This window comes from Podarcis filfolensis, assembly GCF_964270895.1.
Source record: "Podarcis filfolensis genome assembly, chromosome: 18".
Classification (NCBI taxonomy): domain Eukaryota; kingdom Metazoa; phylum Chordata; class Lepidosauria; order Squamata; family Lacertidae; genus Podarcis; species Podarcis filfolensis.
In genome coordinates, this window is record NC_139622.1 from 6,925,384 (window position 1) to 6,937,441 (window position 12,058).

General features: G+C 47.5%; 1 protein-coding gene and 1 long non-coding RNA gene across 2 annotated transcripts in view; one reads left to right on the forward strand and one right to left on the reverse strand.

Moving 5' to 3' along the window:
* The window catches only part of HDGFL2 (HDGF like 2), a 29,896-nt gene extending 22,747 nt beyond the window's left edge, over positions 1-7,149 (reverse strand). The window contains 1 exon segment of the mRNA XM_083594551.1: positions 6,983-7,149. Within this exon segment, the coding sequence (XP_083450677.1) occupies positions 6,983-7,054 (72 nt within the window). The 5' untranslated portion in view covers positions 7,055-7,149.
* The window catches only part of LOC310753641, a 64,790-nt gene that overhangs the window by 22,091 nt on the left and 30,641 nt on the right, over positions 1-12,058 (forward strand). The window lies entirely within an intron of this gene.

The window sequence follows — 12,058 nt, forward strand, 5'->3', positions numbered from 1 at the left end:
TGCCACCACCGAGAAGGCCCTCTGCCTGGTTCCCTGTAGCTTTGCTTCTCGCAGTGAGGGAACCGCCAGAAGGCCCTCGGCGCTGGACCTCAGTGTCCGGGCAGAATGATGGGGATGAAGATGCTCCTTCAGGTATACTGAGCCGAGGCCGTTCAGGGCTTTAAAGGTCAACACCAACGCTTTGAATTGTGCTCGGAAATGTACTGGGAGCCAATGTAAGGATGAAGCAGTCTTTGAGATCCCCCTGGTGCCAGGCCTGTTTTGCCACTGGCACGAGTCTAATTGTAATCACATGGAGATCTCTGGGTGGCAGGCTGGCGACTGACATCTCCATCTGGCTGGCCTCTCCAGCTTTCTTAAGCAGGTGAGCAAAAGACATTATTTATTGCATTTATACCCCACCTCCCCCCCCCCAAGGAGTACATGGTTCATGCCCCTCCTCCATTAATCCCTACAAAGACCCTATGAGGTAGGTAAAGAAGCTGTGACTGACTTCAAGGTCACCCAGTGAGCTTCATGACGGATCGGGGATTTGAGCCCTGATCTCCCAAGGTCCTAGTCCAACACTCTAGCCACTACCCCACCTTGGCTTCCTAGAGTCCTGTTATAGGGCCGATCTATACATTAAGTGGGACGCAGGTGGCGCTGTGGGTTAAACCACAGAGCCTAGGGCTGGCCGATCAGAAGGTCGGCGGTTCGAATCCCCGTGACGGGGTGAGCTCCCGTTGCTCGGTCCCTGCTCCTGTCAACCTAGCAGTTCGAAAGCACATCCAAGTGCAAGTAGATAAATAGGTACTGCTCTGGCGGGAAGGTAAACGGCTTTTCCGTGCGCTGCTCTGGTTCACCAGAGTCCTGCTGGCCACATGACCTGGAAGCTCCCTCGGCCAATAAAGCGAGATGAGCGCCACAACCCCAGAGTCGGTCACGACTGGACCTAATGATCAGGGGTCCCTTTACCTTTATACATTAAGTAGGTAAATAAATACAGTGGTACCTCGGGTTAAGTACTTAATTCGTTCCAGAGGTCCTTTCTTAATGTGGAACTGTTCTTAACCTGAAGCACCACTTTAGCTAATGGGGCCTCCCGCTGCCACCGGAGCACGATTTCTGTTCTCATGCTGAAGCAAAGTTCTTAACCTGAAGCACTATTTCTGGGTTAGCGGAGTCTGTAACCTGAAGCGTATGTAACCCGAGGTACCACTGTACAGGGAAAGAAAGTGTCTCTTAGAGAAGGAACTGTAATATTTTCCTGGAAGTCTGCATTTGTTTTAGAATCATCGTAGAGTTGGAAGGAGACCAAAGGTCATCTAGTCCAACCCCCTGCAATGCAGGAATCTCAGTTAAAGCATTCTGGATTGTTCAAATAAAACAATCCAGAATGCTTTAACTGAAAGTTTTAATGTCTTGTAAACGATTCTGAGATTTCCCCTTTAAAATATAAAGCAGTATAGAAGTGAAATGAATAATAAAAACAATATCAGTAACTTGAATGGCACCTGGACATCCCACTGTGGTGACAGCAGCCCAGGTTTTAAGGTGCCATTTGGCGATTAGCTTATATATCTGAGTTTCTGACCCTGAAGAGATTCCACTGGAAGTGCTAGAATCCCAAGGAAGTGCTAGTATGTGAATCCACGGTACAACAGGGGGGCAGGGAAGAGAACCCCATTTGGATAGCAAATGTATAGGCTGGGCTCTTGCAAAATAAAGTGTGTTTGGAATGTCAAGCTAGGACCTGAGAGATAGGGGTTCAAATTCTCACTCGGACGTTAAGTTCAAAGGGTAACCCTGGGCCAGTAAGTCTCTCAGCCTAAACTACCTCACAAAATGACAAAATGAGGGGGCGGATTGTAAGTGAAACAAATAAATAAAACAATGGGGAGCAGAAAACTGGAACCCTTCCCATTCCGTTCCAACACCCGTTTTATAACTGGGAAGGGGGATCCCAAGGCCCTGGGGCAACAAGGGGTATATTTTGTGCAAAATGTTATGCCTTGTGCCCAGCCCAGGTCCCGGAGGATACTATCATCATCATCATCACTGGTACCACTCATCAGTGGCGTAGCGTGGGGGGTGCAGGGGGGGCCGGCCGCACCGGGCGCAACATCGGGGGGGGGCGCGCTCGTCGCCTCCGGAGTCGCCGAAGAGCCTCGGGCGCAGGCTGTAGTAGAGCCCCATGTCTCGCGGAACCGACAAGCTGTGCGCGCGTCGGGGCTGAAGGCGTCCAGCAGGCAGCGGCTCTCAGCACTCGCCAGGGCCGCGGAGGGCGCGCCAGGCAGACCCTCCTCACAGCCCCCCCCCCGCCGCTGCAGCTGCTGGGCCATGTTGCATTTTCCTCACCTCTCTGCCCTCCTCCTCCTCCGGGCAAGCGGCGTCGTTTGGGCGGCAGCGCCAGCGGCAACTCGCCTCAGATCACCTGACACGGACCCGCCGCCGCCGCCACCTTACTGTAAATACCCCAGCCCAGGCAGCAGCAAGAAGAAGCTGGCAGCGGCGGCAGGTTAGGGGGCACAAATTACTTGCCTTGCCCTGGGTTAGGGGGCGCAAATTACTTGCCTTGCCCCGGGTGCTGACAACCCACGCTACGCCGCTGCCAGTCATCACATAATTATCATCACAGGCACCACTGTATATGAAGCCAATTGGCTCCATTGCACAACTGAGGGGGGGGGGAGCGATGAAAGAGGAAAAAATTGGGGTGGGGAAAGAAGCACCCCTCCCCTCAATTTTCCAAGGCTGGTGCACTAGGATGCCAATTATCTAGGGTTGCCCTATTGTATGATTCCTTTTACAGGAATAAGGGGCCTCAACACAATGATGGCAGACATTAGGGATAAACCCATCAGAACTCTTAGGGTACAGGAAAATGTACCTCTTCTCTCTCCTCATTGCACAACACTGCCCCAACAGAATATCACAAACAAGAGGCTGCTCACACACCGCACACACAGTTTTGGAGGGATACAAGTGGCATGTAAGGCCAACTGCATAGATAATCCTTGATGCAAAAAAATAAAAATGTACCCTGTCCCAAACTACCTACTGCACAAACATTTCTGCCACCAGTTTAACAAAAGTATTTGGTTACTGACTAATGCACAGTTGGGACGGAGATTCCAGGCAGACCCTCATGTTGTGTGTGTGAATATGTAGTTGGGGGGGGGATGCACAGACTGTACTTATTGTATCTCACAAGACCAGGGGTCAGCAAACTTTTTCAGCAGGGGGCTGGTCCACTGTCCCTCAGACCTTGTGGGGGGGCCGGACTATATTTTGAAGAAACTCCTATGCCTCACAAATAACCCAGAGATGCATTTTAAATAAAAGCACACATTCTACTCATGTAAAAGCACGCCGATTCCCGGACTGTCCGTGGGCCTGATTTAGAAGGCGATTGGGCCAGATTCAGCCCCCGGGCCTTAGTTTGCCTACCCATGGCATAGACGGATAAAAGGGCACACATAATAACATCTGAGTGAGTGAATGTGTGTGTGTGTGTGCATGTATGGATTGCATGAAGTCTTTCTTGTCAACGGTGGGAGGTCCCCCCCCCCCAATTCCACAGCCAGCATTATTTCTGAGGGAGTAGACAAGGCCCCCATTGGAGACCCTATATATAGAGCCTCCACAGGGGTCCCATTTCACCTCATTCCCCACCCCTCCCAAATTAGCGATTCCATTAACTATTAACATCCCGGTAGACATTGGAGCCACCTTGGCAAAGCTAAGCAGATCCAGATCTGGTCAGCACCCAGATAGACGACCGCCTAAGGAAGACATCTGGGGTTCCACGATGGAATAGGATATAAATATAATTAAATTTAAGTATTGTGCACACATGCCCAACACAATCCCTCCAACCCCCTCCTCGGACTTAAGAGGAGCATTCAGTGACAGGCTTCCTGACCCAAACCCCTCGGCGCCAAACCTTGAGGGCGAATCTCTCCTCAGCATTGCAAAGGCCTCACCCGTGTGCACCCACACCCGCTTCTTTGAACTCCATGCATACATGCATATATCACGTATGTTACCCACATAGCTTCTGTAGGCCCAAACTGGAGGGCCCACCCCTCCCCCCCCAAAATATGTACAAACAAGCAAATCCACGTTCATGCATGCATAATCCACAGCTGTCAACTTTTCCCTTTTCTTGCGTGGAATCCTATTCGGAATAAGGGAATTTCCCTTAAAAAAAGGGAAACGTTGACAGCTATGGCATAATCACATGCATTACAGTGGTACCTCGGGTTAAGTACTTAATTCGATCTGGAGGTCTGTTCTTAACCTGAAACTGTTCTTAACCTGAAGCACTACTTTAGCTAATGGGGCCTCCTGCTGCTGCTGCGCTGCCAGAGCACAATTTCTGTTCTCATCCTGAAGCAAAGTTCTTAACCCAAGGTCCTGTTTCTGGGTTAGCGGAGTCTGTAACCTGAAGCGTCTGTAACCCGAGGTACCACTGCATTATTATTAAAATTTGTATACTGCCGTAGCTTCTGTAGGCCCAATCTCCCCCTTGCTGGGGGGCCCACCCGCTCCCAAAATAAAAAAATCTGTACAAGCAAGCACACATACACATTCATGCATGCATAATCACATGCATTATTATTAAAATTTGTATACCGCCCTGGCTACCCGGGTTGACAGGACTGGAAACCACAATGCAAAACAAAAAAACACAAATACACAAAACTGCACATGCATTTTAGAGACACATTTGGGGCCAGGCTCCGCCGCACCCTCAGTCTCATACTGGGGGTGGGTTGCAATGCTAGCAGGAGCCCGGCCGGAGCACGATTTCTGTTCTCATCCTGAAGCAAAGTTCTTAACCTGAAGCACTACTTCCGGGTTAGTGGAGTCTGTAACCTGAAGCGTCTGTAACCCGAGGTACCGCTGCATTATTATTATTAAAATTTGTATACCGCCGTAGCTTCTGTAGGCCCAATCTCCCCCCCCCCCGCTCCAAAAATAAAAAATCTGTACAAGCAATCACACACACATTCATGCATGCACATTCATAATCATGAATGCATAATCACATGCATTATTATTAAAATTTGTATACCGCCGTAGCTTCTGTAGGCCCAATCTCCCCCCCCCCCGCTCCCAAAATAAAAAATCTGTACAAGCAATCACGCACACATTCATGCATGCATAATCACATGCATTATTATTAAAATTTGTATACCGCCCTGGCTACCCGGTTGACAGGACTGGAAATCACAATGCAAAACAAAAAAACACAAATACACAAAACTGCCCATGCATTTTAGAGACACATTTGGGGCCAGGCTCCGCCGCACCCTCAGTCTCATAGTGGGGGTGGGTTGCAATGCTAGCAGGAGCCCGGCCGGAGCACGATTTCTGTTCTCATCCTGAAGCAAAGTTCTTAACCTGAAGCACTACTTCTGGGTTAGTGGAGTCTGTAACCTGAAGCGCCTGTAACCCGAGGTACCGCTGTATTATTATTATTAAAATTTGTATACCGCCGTAGCTTCTGTAGGCCCAATCTCCCCCCCCCCGCTCCAAAAATAAAAAATCTGTACAAGCAATCACGCACACATTCATGCATGCACATTCATGCATGCATTATCACATGCATTATTATTAAAATTTGTATACCGCCGTAGCTTCTGTAGGCCCAATCTCCCTCCCCCCGCTCCAAAAATAAAAAATCTGTACAAGCAATCACGCACACATTCATGCATGCACATTCATGCATGCATAATCACATGCATTATTATTAAAATTTGTATACCGCCCCGGCTACCCGGTTGACAGGACTGGAAATCACAATGCAAAACAAAAAAACACAAATACACAAAACTGCCCATGCATTTTAGAGACACATTTGGGGCCAGGCTCCGCCGCACCCTCAGTCTCATAGTGGGGGTGGGTTGCAATGCTAGCAGGAGCCTGGCCGGAGCACGATTTCTGTTCTCATCCTGAAGCAAAGTTCTTAACCTGAAGCACTATTTCTGGGTTAGTGGAGTCTGTAACCTGAAGCCGAGTCTGTAACCCGAGGTACCGCTGTATTATTTTTAAAATTTGTATACCGCCGTAGCTTCTGTAGGCCCAATCTCCCCCCCCCCCGCTCCCAAAATAAAAAATCTGTACAAGCAATCACGCACACATTCATGCATGCACATTCATGCATGCATTATCACATGCATTATTATTAAAATTTGTATACCGCCGTAGCTTCTGTAGGCCCAATCTCCCCCCCCGCTCCCAAAATAAAAAATCTGTACAAGCAATCATGCACACATTCATGCATGCATAATCATGAATGCATAATCACATGCATTATTATTAAAATTTGTATACCGCCGTAGCTTCTGTAGGCCCAATCTCCCCCCCCCGCTCCCAAAATAAAAAATCTGTACAAGCAATCACGCACACATTCATGCATGCACATTTATGCATGCATAATCACATGCATTATTATTAAAATTTGTATACCGCCCCGGCTACCCGCTTGACAGGACTGGAAATCACAATGCAAAACAAAAAAAAAACACAAACACACAAAACTGCACATGCATTTTAGAGACACATTTGGGGCCAGGCAACCCCCCCCCGAATCTCATGGGGGGGAATTGCAATGCTAGCAAGAGCCCGGCCCCCTTCCTCTCTCTCCCTTGCCCCTACCCCCCCCCCAGCCTTGTTCTCGTGGGTGGAGGAAGAGGCCCAACATCACAAACACACAGCGATCGCACACACAAAAAGGCTCCTTCCAGGCTCCTCAAGGTGCTGCTCCCGCCTCCGCCGCTAGAGGGCGCCGTAGAACAGCCCCCTACGGCGCAGCCTCAGAAGCAAAGAGAGGAAAACGGGCGGGGGGGGGGAGAAAGAGAGACGTCACTCCCTCCCCCCCCCGTGGCGGTTGCTAAGCAACGAGGAGCCCCCCCTCCCCTCAGTATCTATATCTCCCCCGCCTCTCCCCTCACGCCATATATAGATATGGAGATAGAGGAATGTCCCTCACCCTGGCCGGCCAGTGCGGGTATCCCTTCATCTTGGCGAAGACGAGGTCTCCGGCCTTGAAGCCGTGCGGCATCTCGGCGGCTGGCGGGCGAGCAGGCCCCAGCCAGGCCTCAGGCTTCGCCAGGCAACCGGGAGCGCGGGTGGGCGTGGCCGCCGGGCCTCTTGAAGGGGAGAGGGCGGGGAGAGGGGGGGAAGGAAGGAGCCGATTGGTTCGCGCCGCCTGCCGCTCCGACGCCGCCCTCCTCGCTCATTGGCCGGCACCTCCCGCCCAATCGGAGGGGGGCCTCCCTCAGGGGGAGGCGGGGCCTTCTTGGGGAGGAAAAAAAAAAGCGAAGGAGCTGATTGGTTCTCGCCGCCTGCCGCTCCGCCGCCGCCCTCCTCGCTCATTGGCCGGCACCTCCCGCCCAATCGGAGGGGGGCCTCCCTCAGGGGGAGGCGGGGCCTTGTTGGGGAGGAAAAAAAAAAGCGGAGGAGCTGATTGGTTCTCGCCGCCTGCCGCTCCGCCGCCGCCCTCCTCGCTCATTGGCCGGCAGGCTTGGTTGGCGCGCGCGCGCGCGCCCTTCGACCAATGGGAGAGGGGCCTCCCTCAGAGGGGAGGCGGGGCCTTGTTGGGGCAGGCTGGGTAAAAAAAGGGGGGGGAATGATGAAAGGGGGCGGGGCTTTTTTTAAAAGGCGGGGCTGAGGGAAGAAAGCCCTTGGGACCCCTGGGGGTCATCTAGTCTGACCCCCGACCCTTGCAAGGCGAGGAATTGGGCTTGGGGCAACGTGGGGCTCCTCGGACCCACGAGATGTGAAAGAGCCTGGTGGCTCTGCTGCCTCAAGGGTTTGGGGAAGGGGAAGGGAGCGAGCACTCTGCACATGCTCTGGAGAGCTCTTGGTCTTCCCACAGCTGAATTCTCAGCCACATGGGAAAGAGCAGTTGCAGGGTTTTCTTGTTTCTCATTGCACGTTTTGCGTTCTCGCTTTGTGTTCCTACCGCTGCAAACTGCCCTGGGATCTTCGGATCAAAGGCTGTGTACAAATCTTCACTAATAAATGCAATTATTTCATCGAGCCTATTCTTGAGTTATTATTATTAGTATTTTAAATCATCGCTGAAACAGGTCTCTTCCTGGGCTAGAAAGTTTACACAACTATTAACACCTTGCAGGGGAATATTGGGCAGGGACAGGAAATGCAGAATAAACCTTCAGCTTTCTTTTAAAAATAAATTAATAATAATAAAAGAAAATGGTCATCGTTGTTATTTCTTAAATTTATATACCGCCCAAGGATCACAATTTTGTTTGTTGTGTTATTGTTGCATTTGTACTGTAAACTTCATCTTTCTTTTTAAAAGAAAAGAAAATTGTCATCATTAATTCTTAAATTTATATACCGCCGTGGCCCACGGGCCATAGGTTGCTGACCCCTAGGCTAGACTGTTAACAGAGGAAAAGGGTGTGACTGAGTCAAAGGCACCCAATCTATGTCCACTCCAACACTCTATAAATATAATGTAATATATAATTCGTGCTCAAGGGTGCATGAGAGTGCTATGCAAAGACTGTGTGTGTGTGAAAGAGGAAGCAGAAAAGGCATTGCATTTTATTGTTTTTTAAGCACCAGATCTTCTCTTTTAAATATCAGCTCTCCTAAAAGCAGCTACTTTTTTTTTAAAAGGATATTTATTGAGATTTTACAAAAACGTAAGTTTACAAAATAGAAAAAAGTCATATAGAAAGAAAAAGATACAAAAAAGAGAACATAGAAAAATACATAAAAAAGAAAACAGAAGAATAAAAATACAAAATACAAAAAACAAATAGATAAAAAAGAATTAAAAACAAATCCGTTTTTTGTAACTTTAAACTCATTAGCTTATTTCCTTGGCCTCCTCACACCTCCCCTTTTTGTATTCCCATTTAAATAATCAAATCAGCAAATCCTTACCCTCTTTCGTTTATCTTAACTCTATATCTTAACATATTATAACTCTATATTTTCATCCATTATCAATTCATTTTTGCATATTCTTATTAACTTTGTTGCTAATGCCACTTATTTTCAATCCAACATCATTTTAACATTCATTAATTTTACAGTGTTTCTGCAGATAGTCTTTAAATTTCTTCCAGTCTTCTTCCACCAACTCTTCTCCCTGGTCTCGGATTCTGCCAGTCATTTCCGCCAATTCCATATAATCCATCACCTTCATCTGCCACTCTTCCAGGGTGGGTAACTCTTGTGTCTTCCAATACTTTGCAATAAGTATTCTTGCTGCTGTTGTTGCGTACATAAAGAAAGTTCTATCCTTCTTTGGCACCAATTGGCCGACTCTAAAAGCAGCTACTTTAACGGTGCCGCCTGGAGCTGTGAAGCTGGCACCACGTTCCTAATTGGCATCTACAATCAGGCCCCGACCTGTGTTTTGCCCAAGGCTCCGAACTCTCAAGTGGAAAGGCGTTTTCACTTTTCCCCTGGGAAATAAAAGCACTAAATGTGCCTTAGGAGGACTAGTGATGCAGCATCATGGGCGAGGCGTCTCGTTTGCATAACAAATGCCTCTCTTCCAGATTTATCTTTTTCAACCAGGTCATACGATCTAAAAAACCCACGGGTATTTGCAAATAAGACTATGCTGGCTTTGGGGACGTTTGCTAGGACTGCTCTACCAAAATGCTTGTTTACAAAGCTATTGTACAGTGGTACCTCGGGTTAAGAACTTAATTCGTTCTGGAGGTCCGTTCTTAACCTGAAACTGTTCTTAACCTGAAGCACCACTTTAGCTAATGGGGCCTCCTGCCGCCGCCACGCGATTTCTGTCCTCATCCTGAAGCAAAGTTCTGAACCTGAGGTACTATTTCTGGGTTAGCGGAGTCTGTAACCTGAAGTGTCTGTAACCTGAAGCGTCTGTAACCCGAGGTACCACTGTACTACCAACCTTACTGTATGCTTGTGAAACATGGACCACTTATAAACGCCAAATCCAACTCCTCGAAAGATTCCATCAACGGTGTCTCCGATAATTTTTACACATCACTTGGGAAGACAGGCGAACTAATGCCAGTGTACTGGAAGAAGCAAAGATCACCCGTGTTGAAGCAATGATTCTTCAACATCAGCTTCGTTGGACTGGTCATGTTGTGCAGATGCCTGATTATCGTCTTCCGAAGCAACTTATTCCGAACTTAAAAATGGAAAGCGTAATGCTGGTGGTCAACAAAAGAGGTTCAAAGACTGTCTCAAGGCAAATCTAAAAAAATGTATACACAACAACTGGGAAACACTGGCCTGCGAGCATTCCAGTTGGAGAACACCTTTGCCAAGGGTGTCATGGGGTTTGAAGACACTCGAACTCAGGACGCAAGGGAGAAACGTGCTAAGAGGAAGGCACGCTTGGCGAACACCGTGATAAACTCCCGCCTGGGAACCAATGTCCCCACTGTGGAAGGACATGTGGATTCAGAATTGGCCTCCGCAGTCACTTAATAGATTCACTGTTAAGACTGTGTTCATGGAAGACAATCTTACTCGGCTACGAGTGATCGCCGAAGAAGAAGCAACAGCTTTAATAAAGATCAGGCTTACTAGCTGCTTTGCTTCTCAATAGTCTCTGGTTGGCCTCTGTTATTTCCTCCTACCGATGGAGAACCTACAAAGAACTCTATATGGGCTCTTGTGGACCCCATAAGGGAAAAGGAGCAGTTTTCGTTTACAACATTCAATATATGAAGTCTGCGAGTTGTGCATATTCTGTCAACTTAAGTTGCCACGCTTCTTTGGTTGGGACCTTGTTCGTTTTCCATTTTTTAACAGTGAGTCTGTAAATGACTGTGGAGGCCAATTCTGGATCCACACGTCCTTCCACAGTGGGGACCTTGGTTCCAGGGCAGGAGTTGATCACGGTGAGGGTTTGCCAAGCATGCCTTCCTCTTAGCACTTTTCTCCCTTGTGTCCCGAATTCGAGTGTCTCCAAAGCCCAGGACACCTTTGGCAAAAGCTGTTCTCCAACTGGAGCGCTCGCAGGCCAGTGTTTCCCAGTTGTCGGTTGCCACTTAAGTTGCTACTTATCTTAGATTGGGACCTCACTGGTTTTCCATTTTGGGGCTAACAAGGAAATCTTTTCTGGAATGAAATATAGAATATAGATGAGGCAGAACAGAAATGTAGTCCTGGATTGAAGGAAGGAACAAATATTGAGGCAGATCCTGGGGTCCTGCAAATACACAGGGAAGACCCTGGCCTTTAAATGTGCTTTATGCATGGAGGTTGCAGAGCTCCATTGGTTAGAGCACTGTGCTGATGACCCGAACGTTGCGGGTTTGATCCCCATATGGCAGGGGTCAGCAACCTTTTTCAGCCATGGGCCAGTGTTGTAAACAAAAATTGCCCTTTCTCCAAAACTAAGATTTTGTCAAGGGGAAGACACAAGATTTACCCACTTTGGAAGAATGGCAGATGAAGATGATGGACTATATGAGATTGGCAGAAATGACTGGCAGAATCCGGGACCAGGGAGAAGAGTCGGTGGAAGAAGATTGGAAGAAATTTAAAGACTACCTACAGAAATATTGCAAAATTAATGAATGTTAGAATGATGTTGGATAGAAATTAAGTGGTTTCCAGCTGTAATGCTTTAAGAATATGGAAGAAGGGCATAAATAAGTAAAAAAAAATAACTAAAATGGTGTTGGATTGGAAATAAGTGGTATTAGTAACAAAGTTAATAAGAATATGCAAAAATGAATTGATAATGGATGAAAATACTGAGTTATAAAATGTTAAGTTATAGAGATAAGATAAATGAAAGAGGGTAAGGATTTGCTGATTTGATTATTTAAATGGGAATACAAGAAGGGGAGGTGTGAGGAAGTCAAAGAAACAAGCAAATGAGTTTTAAATTATGAAAAAGAATTTTTAATTTTTTGTATTTTTTTGTGTGTTTACTCTTATTTTTTCTTGTTTTTATATTATGTGTTTTTGTATATGTTTTTTTGTAAAATCTTAATAAATATTTCTTTTTAAAAAAAATTGCCCTTTTCCCTTATGGGGTGTCCAAGAGCCCATATAGAGTCCTTACATCGGTTCTGTATTG